Consider the following 14,636-nt stretch of genomic DNA (forward strand, 5'->3'; position numbering starts at 1 on the left):
GATAGATTGATAGCTAAATATCGTAGGAAGGCTCGTGGCCGTTCATCCGGTGTACCCACACATGTACGGCGAATCGTGTATGCTAACCTTTTCTTGATGTGGGAACACGCTTGCTTAAATATGCTCCGCCGGAACAGTCATCATTATTTTTTTTCTCAAAAAAAGAGAAGTAGAAAGACGTTGTTCTCTTCCTTGTTTCGCTTTGCTTCCGAGTTGCGGCAAAGACATGGCGATGACCGTCGAAGGTAAACAACTGCTTCTACTTTTTCTCTTAAAAATTTAATATTTATTAAAATTAAAAGAAGAAAACGAATCCCAAATCGTGTCTCGCCTCGTCTATACCGGAATCTATTGGTCTTGTTTCTAGGGTTTATGAGAAGTTTCCGATCAGGGAGTCGATGTGAGCTGAGGATCTCTAGATTTTTTTCCCCAGATTTTTTGGTGTCAGTTGCTCGGAGTAGTAGAGATAAGCGTAATATAAGGGGGAGGATGTGATTTATTGGAGTGTTATTCTTTTGTCCGCTCAATTGAAAGAATTGTAGCCAAGCTATGCAAGAATGCCTGATTCTAGGGTTTGATACGCGGTCACTATGTGAATATGGGCATTGCAAGTTCTCTTGGTGTTTGTATTGGTGGGGAATTATCTGATCCGGTGATTTTGATTTAATTCCTCATCAACATATCATTTTTTTATTTCTTTTTCCTGGTGAGATGTTTGATCTTTGTGGATTGCAGTCTGTTTCGATTTTGAAAACTCTTTCATAGTGAATGTAACGATATAGGAGCATCAGGGGTGAATTGTTTATGGACTAATGTGTACCTTTTGTTACATGATTCAGGACTCCAAGAAAATTTGATATTTGTCACTTGTATTCATTGCTCCTCATTGTCATCTTCTCTTTTTTCAACTTTTGCAAGGTTTTTGACCCTTCTGAGTCTACCATTGTGGGCTCAAACAAATGCATTGTTTACAACTGAATACATGGGCTCTTTGCTTCAAGCAATATTGGTTGTTATAATGAACAACTCCTTAGTTGTTTCGGAACATTCTCACTTTTGTCTGCAATATCTGATTGCAAGTTCACTAAGATTGGTGGCATTGAATCGCAAACTTTGCTATAACGGTTATGGTTTGTTTAATAAGGTTCACTTTTGTGGCAAACTTAGGAAAGTAAACTTCATATTTCACTGAGGAAATATATATATATATATATATATATCCTTTTCACATGCAGCTGTTAGAATTGGTTTGTTTATCTCAACAGCTTATATAGATTATGTGATTTGTCATCTCAACTAGTTTACCTTTCTGTTTGTATATTTCATCGTTCTATTGGATGTGGACTTGGCAAATGTTGATTTGCGGATTGTCATCTACAGTGTAAGTCCAAGATTCTATAACTGTCGTTTGCTTTTATTGCAGCTAAATGGAATTTTGTTGCTGAATTCTTGTTGATATGCAGGTTAGCTGGACTTGCTTTTATGTTTTCTGCTAGCATTCTGCTTCAAATCCTGGTATCACTTCCTTATCTGATTTGGTTTAATGTTTTACATGTTATGGTCTTGCTAAACATTGCAGTTTAATGATCCAGATTAAGTTGCTTATGATCAATTGCTTGTTTATACAATTGTGATGCTGCACGAAAGGCAAGTCCATTGCCAATTTTGTGACATCATTTGCATTTCTCCTTTTAGACTTTTTATCCTTTTATCACTTGATGATGTATATCGTTCCTCTGCATCACTATTCTATTATTTTCACTCTCTTGGAAGATCTAATATTGCATCATTAGATTTTTACTCTTTTTATGAAAATAGTTTTTACATCTATCCTGTTTGATGGAGCTTACCAATCTGTAAGTTGGCCTCCTTGTGTATTTCCCTAGACTGTCAAGCTTTACCATGTACGATCAGGATTATTGATTTCTAGAATCAAACTACAAACAATTAAAAGGTGGTCATCTCGTTCACACCAAGCAAAAAAACATCGCTCTCTCCAGGAGGTTGGCCGCCTATCCTAGATCTTCCCATTTCCAAGAAGATCCCGGGCTCGATCCAATAGATCTGTGCCCTCCTCTCCTCCCTCATCTCAACATAGTTTTTTCCCCTCATTTCTTAGCAGTGAACTTCACAGCAAGTATAATTTAAAATTTACATTTTCTGAAGTTAGATATTCGCACTGGAGGTTGTTGATGCCCCATGTTAGATTGGATTTCCTTGAACATTGACAACCAAATGTGAGTATTGAAGTCTCTACATAGGACATGGACTTACTTTTATGTAGCATCCAATATCGAGAAATAATTGGTGCTGTACAGGTAGGTTGATTGGTTGGCTGAGTTCGGTGTTGTGGTGCCCAAAACATTTCATTTTCATGTAAGCCTATCTGAACAGCCTTAATATGGAGGTGGTGCAACATGTCAAAGAAGTTTTTCTACTAGTGCCAAAGGGCTATAATTTCTCATTGCAGCCTAGGAGGCATGAAGTGTTTGTCTTGGTTGCCATAAGTATGTATTGTGTTGTTACAGCTTATTTCATGTGAATACATTGAAGTGTCTGGAATTTTTTGTCCAATGTATATATTCTGTCGTTACCCCTTGTTGTCTCATATTGGCTCAAGTTATTTAGTTGAATAATAAGATATATGGATGTTTCCCTGTTGCAAATTGATACGAGAGAAAGGTTCTATGTAGAGACCTGCTCTTAGGCATAAGGCTTGTTGTCTATTTCATTGGTGGAGTTGCTGAACCACAAAATTGTTATTCCTGACAAAATGTTGGTGGCCTGCTATTTTTATATAAGAATTTGGAACCTGTATGCTGCTATCTTAATGCTATCATGTTGAAGCATTGAGCATTACATAGGTAATCAAGAAAATGCATTCCATCATTATATATATATGTATATATTCTCTTCTCCCATCTTGGGATAGTGTGGGAGTAGTTCTGGCAAAAATGTTAAGTTTGAAGTGATGCATTTATACATTACATGCTAAGTAACTGGAGATTGCTCAAAGTTATCATTGCGGTCAAGCTATTCAACTTCTATTACACTAGTAGTGAGTATGCAGACCTGAATACCATATTTTTACTGTTCAGCTCCGGGTCACATTTAGGAAGTCCAACCTATAGTTGTTTGATGGGTTTAAAGCTGATATATGAAAAGTTGGTTGCGTTTCACTCTTCTATAGCTAATTGAACTTTTTTCTTGGTCATTCTAAAGAACCTTACAAAGACATACTCTGGCAAACTTTGGTTTGCTTTTGACATGTTATGTGCTTGTACTATTAAGATTTTCGTCAGAAAATAAAAGAGGTACTTAGCAATACCATTTTGAGGTGGCATAAGATTCTCTGTTGAATTTGTATTCTTTCTTAGTGTTTTCACATATCAAGTTAGAATGATATAAGATCCTATATGAGTTCAATCTATTCTTCTGCATTTTTACTTGCATTCTTTTGGTTATCTACTTATTCCTCTTCAGACTTTGTAATGTTGTTGGTTTGCGAGTATTTGCCTTTATGTATTCTGAACTTAGATTGCATAAAGTTGAATTTTTTAGGCATTGCATTTCTTTTTTTTTTTTGTGTGTGTGTGTTTCTTTAAGCATTTGGGTCATTATCTCATAATTAAATAACATACTACAAAACCACATTAAGAAATCAAAAGATTAGATTATTAGAATTTACTAAATAATTTTAGATTATAGCAGTATAGTATATTGCAATCATTTGAACAATAATAAGATAAGAAGATGGGAACAAGTATTGTGAATTAAATAAGCTCCATGAGTTACATCAAAAATAGATGCGCACTAGAGGACTTAATGTTCCTTTTATTTTGAGAAAAATCACAATGCAACTTTCAATCTGAGACAAGAATTCCTTAAAGAAAAATGGAGCACAACTTGTCTATGTCCCTTAAGGGTTAAACTTCAAAGTTTGAGAAGTTACAAAATTGAGTGGGTCAAGACCTCATATTTTGAGAGATGAAACATCAACCTTTCTGCAGTAACATGGGGCTTCAATTAACTTGGGCAATATATGCATGGTTGAAAACACTAGATTGTGCATTTCAACTAATGTTGTGACAAGAGAAGGCTAGTTCTCATGGAAATCCTTCAACAATCCAAGGTATTCCACCATTACTATATGTTGAGGAGAATAAATTGTAACATATCATGGATTTTGAAATCATGCAGCGAAGTTTGAAAATATTCTGACACAACAGTGTGCTATTAAATGTTTTAATTGTATCCATAATTGACCTGCTAATATTCATGCTCAGTTCAACGAAGCTCCAGTGTTGCTTAGTAAGTAAATCAGAGATATGAAATACTTCGATGTATGCCCATCTTTGATTGAACATGACACAATGTTATCTTTTAGTGTTATATGTAGCTCTCATGCACACATGCATAAAATTGGGGTTCATGGTCTTCAACCTTGATTCACTTTTCCATTAATCAAAACCAAACTTTATTTTCATGGATATCATGTGAAATTTATTTCTTTGATATTGGATATGTTTTTTGCTTTACATTAGTGTAACTAACAAACTTTATTTTCATGGATATCATGTGAAATTTATTTCTTTGATATTGGGTATGTTTTTTGCTTTACGTTAGTGTAACTAACAAACTCCTCTTGCAAATGATTGCTTGTAAGTATCAATTTCAGTTTAAATGATATTTTTTGGCCTGTTATAATACTGAGTATTCACTAGCTGGGACATAGTCTTATGCATTAATCAAATCAGTTTTGAGGGGACTTGATGTTTATTAATTGTTAAGATTCTTTATTTCTTTGTGTAAACTGAGTTAATTTATTCAAAACCACTCTCTTCGTATTCCTTTGCTTTCACTTTCTTAACGATTATTCCAAATTCTACCTTACTGAGTCAGTCATTGTTATTTTATTGTATACTGTGCATTGCACAAGTTTTAGCTAAAATACTTGCACATGCATACACACACTCTTATGTGCATGTAAAAATGCCTAATTCCTGGAATGTTTTCATCTTGGCAGGCATGTGCTTTATACAACAATTGGTGGCCTATGTTATCAGGTGAATAGTGACATGGCGTACCATTTAGTTAGGCTTTGGTTCTGTTATTGCTGACATATTTTTCTTTGCTACTACAGCTCTCATGTATGTGGTGGTGCCTATGCCCTGTATGTTCTTTGGAGGTGGTTCCACAAGTTTCTTGACCAGCAGGGAGGGTGGGGGGTGAGTTTACATCTAGTTATGCTTTACTTTTGGCTGCCATTTTCAGATTTCTGAATGTCACTTAAATATTGCTGTTATAGCATGGAATCAAGCCATAAGTATGATGCAAAGAAAACCAGCAACTTCTTTTGGTTTGAAAATGACAGTTTGATACACCTCTAGTATTCGTAACATGCTCATATGACTTTCCTTTTTAGCTAGTAATTACCTTTTGAAGATGCAAGAACAATCTGATATTCTTGGTTTATCTGTCCTTGATGGGCTAAAAATTCAGTTGGCCTGTCATATTCTTTATCATGTACCTTTTGACCTCCTAAATTTTCCTCTTTATTCTTTATCATGCATTAACGAACAGTCCTGCTAGTGTGTACAGAGTTGTCAAATCACATTTCTAGGAGAGCAGCCATCTTGTCTCTGATCAAAAGAAGATCTTATGCTCATTGGTTTTTGCCTATACATGTGGTATACTTACTGGGTGCCACTAAATTGCAAAATCGGACTGCAGAAATTAGGCTGATGAGTCTGAAATTATTCAGAAGGAAAAAAAATGAGGATGGTGGAGGGAATATGTAAAGTCCGCATTGATAGCTACTATTTTATGAAATGTACAAATTAAATAGTCAGCATCAGGAACCTTATCTAACCCAACACGTAATCCAACAGGACCTTTTCTGATAAACATTAAAAGAACATGCTTGTTGACTCATCCTAAGCTAGTGGATGAAAATAGTAGAGAAACTAGAATAGCTGAGATGCTGTTCAAACACTCTTTACCAAGAAGAGATATTTAGATTCAGTCACTGTTGGATGGGCCCAATAGCCGACTAACTTGTGCCGGTAAACAGTACCTTCTTGGCATCTGTTTTTCTTTGCACATGTATTTCTTACATCAACATCTGTTGGGAATTAGAAAATTGTAATGCATGAATTTTTCATCGTCTACTATGGTTTTGTGATGTGCCCTACCAGGTTTAAGCCCATTTGTGCAATATCATGATTATTGTCCCAGTTTTTCATTTGAAAGGAGCCCTGGTGCAGAATGCTGATTTTAAACTGTCTTGTGGTTGACATTCGGAGTAAAAAAGATAACCAATGCGCCTTTCACAATGTCCTCTCCTACACCATGACAGCACTTCTATCGTGGTTTCTTAACCAATGCACCTTTCTTAGACATGTACCACCTTAAGAAAGATTGGATGCCCTGCTGCATGCCTTACTAACTGTTGGTTAAGGATTTCTTGATTAAGAATTAGGTACTGCCCGAGCAGTACCATCATGATGCTAGTCCTATGTATCGGACTCATTTTTGAGTTACAAGTGGCCTCCAAATTATAGGCTTTTAACTGTTGATTAGTTTTCTAACTTGTAGGGGAATTGTGTCAACATGAAGCCAACACATGCCTCACTTGCAGCATTTGCAAGTGGGTTGCAGCATCTAACCATGCTACTTAGGTTGTAGATAACCTGCTCTCTTCTTTATTTAGACTTGGTAGCTACTCAACATCAACTCTTCTGAAATTTGAGTCTTTTTAGGACCCTGATCATGGTGTATTCATATGTAACATTGGTAAGAAATGAGAAAAAGAAATAAAGGAAAAGAAAAGAAATATGCAGACATGGATCGTATGATCCTTGATGTGTTTTGATGTTTGAAGGCTTCATGATATCGCCTAAGAGGATAGGGGCTACATAATTACTATGATAGTTTTGACATTGTCATCAGACTACAGATATGCATCTACCTTTAAACACCCGTGTAATTTGCTTTGCCATCCTATTCCAGCATAGACCGACCAGCAAAGTTGCAAATTCTCTACCCTATGGTTTTAGTTGCATCAAAAGTCCATTTTGTTGTAATTTGTTGGAATTTCTCCTTTTCAGCTGGATTAATGCAGCGAAATTCTTGACGGGCGCTTCTGCTGTTGGAAGTATTGCTATTCCAGCAATCCTGAGGCATGCCAACATGATTGAGACGGGAGCTATGTTCATAGAGTTCGTCTCCTTTTTCATTCTCATCTGTACAGTTCTTTGTTTCCACCGAGTTAGCCTCGATGAGGATTGGTAGTAAGCTGCCGGAGAGGATCAACCAAAGAAATGAAGAGACATGTAACACCATGTATTGCTTGTGTACAGTTATTGCATATATTTTCTCTCACTGGAAAAAGGTAATGGCATGGCGCACTTTGATGTATTTCACTGGGACAAATGAACCATTTTTTAAAGAACCGGAGCAGCCAGTTTGAGCTCTTCATCTAACATCAGTATTAGATTCTGACATACCATGCCACAATTTTAGCAGACAATGTTTCCACTTTGGCTAAGGAGGAGAAAACTACCATTCTCTCTGTTGTTCCTCTAAAATGATTTGCTCTTGATGGTAAAGAGTTAGTAAACTAAATATTTCAGAACCCTATTGGTGATCTGGCCTGGTGAAATTCTGAGGCAAGTAATGAGGAGACTTGCTTGATTGCATGATAATTTTTAATCTGGTAGGTGCCCTCGGATCTGAACCTGCATTGATCCTAACCAGGTTTTTCAGGTACTCTGCAATTCACTTATTGACCCCCAATCATTCAATCCTTGTGCTTTTCGACTTCTTCGATCTCAGCATGGTAACACCATTGGTGCTGTTGCTGTCTTATCTACAAATGTCTTGCCGACAGGAGCTATTTGTCCCCGGCGACCATCTCACTGTGAAAGGATGCCTTTCGTGTGTCAAAAGTTGTTTCGTTTACGGGTCCTCTCCTCCACAAAAGTTCTTATTATTGCCGAGAGTGGTGCTGTCCAGATAATTACAGATGCCATGAGCATCTTATAAGCGTTATCCGAGGAACATGAACTATTTGGACAAGTCTAGATATTTTAGGTTGGAGACCCCAGAGAGAGAAATTTCATAGGTTTAAAAAAAAAAATTATAAATTGTCCCTCTGAAGTTTACGTTTTGTCATGCTCCGACCGATAGCTCGAGCCGAGCACATAACAAACGACAATACATTCCTAGAATTTGATTCCACAGGACATCCAAGGTCTATTCTAAATTAAAGCAGTGATAGAAGCAAATAATCTAATATATTTATTTAAAAAAAAATACTCCACAATCATAAAATAATGTACAATTAAATTTATTTAAGAAAAAAATTAATTAAATACTTCTAAACCCTAAACTCATTACTGCTTGGCTCCAAACTCCATCTACTATGCTGCATCTGTAAAAAAAATATAGAAAAGAGCTAACGAGCTTACGATCTAGTTTTCAAAATCTTTAGTAGGGTCAAGCATAAGATAATTTTTTCTGAGCATAAACAATTTAACAATATTAAAATGCATTTACCGGCATAAATTTCTTTTTCAAAATATACAATGCACAATAGTAAATTATAAACTCTCTTTCGGTCTTGATGTCTACGATCATGATCAGCCCTATGACAAGGTTCAAAAGAGACTAGCCCCTAAATATATAGCACATGATCCATCAGCATGTGCCGGCTAGGCTTGAAAGGAAACTAACTTTGAATCACACGGTCATGTTTAACCCTGTGACAAGGTAAAAAGATTGATTCTGAAAATAAAATACACGATTCATCAGCCTATTTTAACGATTAACCCTGACTGGCTAGATCCGAAAGAACTACAGCGATTAGCCTCGATTGACTAGTCCCGAAAGAAACTAGTTTCTGACTTGTGGCTAACGAATGGTCCCATTGGCTAAACCTAAATCATAGTCAAATGAGAAAGTTTTTCATAATACTCATGGCAACAAGTTTTTCATACATAACACAAATGTATTTATTTCAACAACATAAGTAGTATGAACCAGAATTTCACATTATTTTCATAAACCCAAAAAATCATTTTTTTAAAAAAATTCATGCGAAACAGAAACCATTACTTTTCAAACACTACAACTATGCAAATCCATCATTATTTTTATAATCATATCAGTATAAGAATTTATGCTTGATCCATAATTTTTAAATTACTATTTTTATGCATACATACATAATATTAATAAACACGCATAATTTTCTAAAATTTCAAATTTCCAAAATTTAAATATTTTTCTTCTCAATCTTTGATTGCGAACTAAACAATATAAATTCCAAGTTTAAAATACATGGCATGCACTATAAATTCACCAGAGGTAGAAAAAACTTACCGTCCTAATTTGATTAGATTCGAAAATTCTTTTGGCAAGACTAATGACAGCTTTCAACATGCGACATGATCTCTAGACTTGACATTCCTTTGGAGTTGAAGACTCTAATCAACATAATTAACACTATTAGCCTTCATTTGAGAGAGAGAGACCAAGAGATTAAAATTATTTTGATCATTTTTTGAATTTTTTTTCTCATGTGGCATTTGGATCCCAATTATGATAAATGGTTTGCCCCAAGGGAGTAATTATAGGTTTTTTCAAACTATTAAATGTAAGTGTAATTTGTCTCTAATCGAAAAAAAAAATTTATAATTTACTAAAAAAAAAGAGAAAAACTTTGCAGCAAAGCGAGAGTGGAAACAGATTTGTTATGCAAGCTTGCGTGTCGGTAACAAGTTACACATTCGTGTAAAAACAAATGCAAGTTTACAATGGTCGTTGAACCTTGGAGATTTCTTGCTTCAAATAGGTTTCTTCTGTTTCTTTGAAATAAATTATTGAAGTGCTGTACTGGGGCGACTGGAGAGCCACATGTTTTCTGCTATAGGATGCGTTTTATCTGTAGGATGTTTTCATGCACGCATCAAACAAACCAAAAAAAAAAGTTGGCGATTTATCTTAACATTCTCCAACAATTAGCTACTTTGACCAGTTTGCGTGAGTGAAACATGAAATTTAACCAATGGAGTAACACATATATATTCTAGCTAGGAGATGCGTCTGCTGCAACTTCAACACATCTATGTATCCGAAATTTCCATCCCAAACTCTATGGAAGAAATCATACTTGGTTTGGCTTGAATTCCGGAAAATATCTGTGTTTCTGCTACCATTATCATGGGTACGTAGGGCATGGCCCACAATTCTAGGAGGAAGATTCTAGCTTCTTTGTTCTAAAGAGACACCACAAGGCCAAATTTCCATGGAAAGTCCATAGCGACAGCAGTCAAAGTCGAGTTAGGCCCGTTTTTGTGCCCTTTTCCCCGCATGGAGTCACCATTGCCTCTTTATTTTTCCTGTCACAGCTTTCCAGCAACAATGCCAACAATTCTATGTAGGAAGTTTCTTTGGCTGCTGAAATATTTTGCTAAAATTAATCTTTATGTCAGCGCTGACACGAACCAGCTGAAGAGTTCAATCTACTGAAAAGGAGATGAATTCTCAGATGAAGACATTTTAATTGTTCATGCTGGTTAAAGCTCTCGGTTCTCTCACACTCCCAATCAAAACTGCTCCGGATAGATGATGTCTTCAAGCATGTCCCAATCGAAGGTTGCACCAGCGGCCAGGGGCTGCGAGCCATCGTCCCCCGGTGATGAGCTGCCGTGAGAACTGGTCCTCTGATCAGCTATCTGTGGGTTGGCTGAGGAGGATGCCTCAGGATTTCTTCGCTGGCTCTCACTGTAGTTCATGGCGATGGATGCAGAAGGCCGCCGATCAAACGACCTCAGGGTCCCAGATTTGATGTACACCCGGCACACGCTAAATTCATTCCTTAGCTGCACAACCGAAAAGAAAAGGTAACATCACTGTAACTCTTAGCGTTGAAGTTTACATGTATTTAGTTTCGAGGTCGTCTTCTTCGTTCTTTTTTTGTCTTTTTTTTTTCTTTAAGGAAGGGAAAGGAGACCTCAAAATATGTACATCGAGGTGTTTAAATTAAGTCTTTGTTATCTTTTCTTTTTCGTAATGAGAAGAAAGCCATTAAACTCTTTAGACCATATAATTATTTAATCGTGAATGGATAAACTGATAAAGAAATAAGTAACTGGCCTGCTACATGGTTTTGGTAGCTCTGATAGAAAAAGAGAGAGAAAGAAAACTGAGTGAATTGAAAAAGATTTATAGATTCTTCACCCTCTCTTGAACTGTTATATACTATATATGGTGTTAATTTGTTGCATATATATTGAAGAATTAAAACCATTTCATAGATAAGACTTCTATAAATCATATTAAAAATTGATATTAGAATGTATAATCCATTGGAAAAGCTAAGCAACAATTTTTTTTTTCTTGTTTTTCTTTTCAAATAAAGGCATAATAACAAAACGGGCAAGTATATACCCTTGGAGGAGTGGTTGATGTTGATGCTGCTGCTTCTTCAAGAGCTTTATATTCGTTCATCTTCCACTTGGTTTTGGTCCCAGTGGGAGCTCTTCCTGTGTAGAAAACCATGGTCTTCTTCCAACCTATCCTCAGGTTCTGCGACGAGAGAACATGGCCTGGGGAGCCGGTCACCTTCCAGTAGCCGGAAGGGGTGGTGCGTGTTGGTTTTCCCCCTCGTGCTTCTCTTTCTTGCCTTGGACAGAAGAAGAACCACTGCTCGGGATCCCGGATGCTCGCTTCTCCTGACATCGCTGCATAAACCAAAAGAATTCGCCCAAATTTATTGAGATAATGACGCATGCTTTGAGGAAACTAAAGAAGATCAGAGATTTTATTTCCAAAAAACTGGAAAAGCAAACCCAGCCGATTTGCAAGCAAGAAAGATGAAAAGGGATGCACAACTCCAACCAATTTAAATTTTACAATGCACATATGATCATTCATGTTGAAGAGCAACTTGAGAGCTCCTAGTTTGGATATGTAAAACAATGGCGAGTAGAAGAAGAGAGAGACGAAGAAAATGCCATCAAAATGATGCAAGTCTTCTATGGCTGAGAGGATTTAGAGAAAGGGGAGGAGGGAGAGCTTAAAGAAGTATTGATTTCTCTTGCATGAGTTGTGGTTTTAACATCACTACGTTTACTTGTCAACAGAATTGAAAAGAGGCACATCTGAAGATCGAGGAGGTGAAGGATCTCACGGGGGAGCTGCTCTGGGTCATAGCTGTACACGCCGACGACGGGTATGTAGCGTTCCATCTCCTTCAGCCTCTTGTTCTCTAGCTTGTTTCGCAGATAGAAACCAAGTAGCTCTTCTTCCGTTGGGTAGAACCGAAGGCCGGGAGGCTGATCAGTCATTTCCTCTCTTTCTTATGCGATTACTCCTCTCTCTCTCCCCTTCCCTTCCTCCTTTCCTCTTTGGAACTTCTTTGTGCAGCGTCTGCACAGCCAACAAGATGAAGGAAGCTGTTGTTTATATAACGAGAGTGGGTGCAAGATGTATATATATATGTATATAGAAGGGACTTTGCAAAGAAATGGGGTGAGAAACGGTGCAATATTGCTCAATATATATATAGAGAGAGAGAGAGGAACTATAGATGGAGGAGGTGTGGGGCTGCTTCTTTGAAAGTTGAATCCCTGTGGGAGAAGAGACCTGTGGGAAACCAAGGAGAAAGAGATGAAAGAGATCAGTCAATCACACCTCCCTCCATCCCCCTCCTTCCGAACGTATAGTGGTGTTTTTTGTCCTGGCCAGGGTGAGGAAAGCCAACCCGTAGCCACCAATATATAGCTTATATTTGACGTAGAACAAAATTTCATCTTGTCTGTGTGAACGTAAACCCCGAGATCTTAACTTGTTTCAGGTAACGAGATTTTGACCTAGAAGTAATCCGACGTACGGTCCTTATGTGGGCAACATGGATGCATGAACACAGTAGGAAGAATATCGAACGTACTGCAAAGTTTTAGCACGCACTTAGGAATTCAAATCCTTACTGTAAATATGAACGCTTGACTACATTAGCGGGAAGATGGAACGTGGTCTTCAAAACCTTGGTTCAGGTCGCCGTGGAGCCTCCTGTTATTACCCTTAAAAGTTGCTTGACCTTGAAGTCATGGGAGGTTCGGCCACCTTTTATTGAATCAATGCAAGTTTCGTATCCTCGTTTAACAAATTCATCAAGAGTTACATTTTTTTTTAAAAAAAATATCGATTCAATGGTAATCTTTGTTCCATAGAATGATTTGATTTTGCATGCGTAAGTTCATCGTTGCAGAGTAAATAGTAACTATATACAAAGAGGTGGTTGACTTAATTAAATTTCATGCATCCAAAGTCCATAAACTATGCAATTAAAGCCAACGGAAGAATGCATATCTAAGTAAGAAGTAGTTACTTGGAAAGAGCCCTTTAATTTTATGAGATGACATGAAAGGATTTCCATCTTAATTTGCAGCTTCATCCAATTTATTTAGATAAACTAGTGAAAGCAGAAGTCAAGTCCAAGTTACTAGGACCTTATAACTCTAGGGATTTTACCAATTGAGCCAATTAGGAACCAGATCGGAAGCCTCTTTGATCACTGCAGGTATGGTTTATCTCCAGTAATAAATACAAAATGGATTGCATTATCATAAGAAATAGATAGATAATAACCATGGTTTTCATGATAGATGATATAGATAGTCTCATACTTCATCCTCACCTAAAATTGCAGGACACACGCATATCTTGTAGCTCAAATGGGACCCAAAGATCTACACATATGCGATAGGGTAGTCACTATAGCTAGGATGATATATGTGTCTACGTGCCTTAATTTTCAAGATAGAGCAACAATTGATTGCTACATTAATTGGCACTCATTTCATGTGATCCAAATGGAGATAAGAAACAAATTCCTTTAACTCGGACCTTGCAAATTAGTAAGTGCAACCCTGCAAAGCCAGCAATATATATATATATATTAGATATTACTTCAACAATGAATTGTAAATGTATCGAAAGGTTTACCTCAAAAATGACCAAATCTCGAGATTTAATTGTTCACGGTCATATGTAATATATATGGCAACATGTCAATAAAACCAACTAGGGCAATTCACGTCAAGTATGGTGATCTTTCTGAATCATCATGTTTGTTACCTTATATCAAATACAGATTTTTTAGAAATTGAATTTGGCATTAGTGGCTCCTTGGGCTAGGGATTTTGTAAGATCTCATGCTCATTGCAATATTTGATGGTTTGTGTATGGCACTATCTCACTAGTTCTATATCATGCAATGAGAATGTATAACAGTATAGGGTGCCTCATTATGTGCATATGCTTGTGTAGTTATCGACTCGTACATCACACGCCAGGTGCACCTTGATAGCATTAGCTCAAAATTCCCATGGACCCACCACCCAAATTATGAGCCTCTTCGTTGCATCTCACTGAGGTTGCTGAAGTGGTTAATTAATGTTTTAATTCTATTCACGTCTCCATTTCAATTTATCTTGTTGGAAAACTTAGAAGACAGAGGCCAAGTAGATCAAAGTCAACAAGAAGGGGAGGATTCGCGTGACGTGCGACAACCGCGTTCTCTTTCTCGACCAGATGATTGATTCAATTCAACGTTTGGAGTTGAAATA

General features: G+C 37.0%; 2 protein-coding genes and 1 long non-coding RNA gene across 4 annotated transcripts; 2 read left to right on the forward strand and 1 right to left on the reverse strand.

The window, feature by feature from the left end:
• The first annotated feature begins 179 nt into the window (after positions 1-179).
• Positions 180-7,484, forward strand: LOC103703105 (Vacuolar protein sorting 55 (VPS55) family protein). 2 transcript variants are annotated; one of them, XM_008785816.4, is made up of 5 exons: positions 180-245; positions 1,464-1,515; positions 5,027-5,066; positions 5,144-5,228; positions 7,110-7,484. In XM_008785816.4, exons 2-5 carry the CDS (start codon positions 1,483-1,485, stop codon positions 7,291-7,293), a joined length of 342 nt encoding a protein of 113 aa, XP_008784038.1. In that variant the 5' UTR covers positions 180-245; positions 1,464-1,482; the 3' UTR covers positions 7,294-7,484. The 2 variants fall into 2 exon arrangements, with proteins under 2 accessions (XP_008784038.1, XP_038986680.2); XM_039130752.2 differs by lacking the exon at positions 180-245 and adding an exon at positions 1,288-1,381.
• A 3,126-nt stretch (positions 7,485-10,610) lies between these two features.
• Positions 10,611-12,353, reverse strand: LOC103703230 (NAC domain-containing protein 90-like). The gene is made up of 3 exons (XM_026802990.3): positions 12,197-12,353; positions 11,455-11,747; positions 10,611-10,886 (listed from the first exon to the last, which is right to left on the reverse strand). The coding sequence occupies exons 1-3, from the start codon at positions 12,351-12,353 to the stop codon at positions 10,611-10,613; spliced, it is 726 nt and encodes a 241-aa protein (XP_026658791.3).
• Positions 10,771-12,476, forward strand: LOC113462469 (uncharacterized). Its single transcript, XR_003384878.3, has 2 exons — positions 10,771-10,907; positions 12,150-12,476. It is a non-coding gene; the product is annotated as an uncharacterized LOC113462469 (long non-coding RNA).
• The last annotated feature ends 2,160 nt before the right edge of the window (positions 12,477-14,636 follow it).

Source organism: Phoenix dactylifera, chromosome 13 (assembly GCF_051530095.1).
Source record: "Phoenix dactylifera cultivar Ajwa chromosome 13, Ajwa_hap1_PhDact_Kaust_v1.1, whole genome shotgun sequence".
NCBI classification, from domain to species: Eukaryota; Viridiplantae; Streptophyta; class Magnoliopsida; order Arecales; family Arecaceae; genus Phoenix; species Phoenix dactylifera.

What these genes read in the sequence shown, in the direction of transcription:
- LOC103703105 (XM_039130752.2), top strand. Translation starts at nt 1,338, where the DNA reads ATGTGGACTTGGCAAATGTTGATTTGCGGATTGTCATCTACAGT. An exon ending in GCATTCTGCTTCAAATCCTG is followed by an intron (nt 1,516 to 5,026) that starts GTATCACTTCCT and finishes TCATCTTGGCAG; the next exon opens with GCATGTGCTTTATACAACAA. An exon ending in TTGGTGGCCTATGTTATCAG is followed by an intron (nt 5,067 to 5,143) that starts GTGAATAGTGAC and finishes TTGCTACTACAG; the next exon opens with CTCTCATGTATGTGGTGGTG.
- LOC103703230 (XM_026802990.3), bottom strand. Translation starts at nt 12,353, where the DNA reads ATGACTGATCAGCCTCCCGGCCTTCGGTTCTACCCAACGGAAGAAGAG. An exon ending in TGACCCAGAGCAGCTCCCCC is followed by an intron (nt 11,748 to 12,196) that starts GTGAGATCCTTC and finishes TGGTTTATGCAG; the next exon opens with CGATGTCAGGAGAAGCGAGC. An exon ending in CATCAACCACTCCTCCAAGG is followed by an intron (nt 10,887 to 11,454) that starts GTATATACTTGC and finishes TCGGTTGTGCAG; the next exon opens with CTAAGGAATGAATTTAGCGT.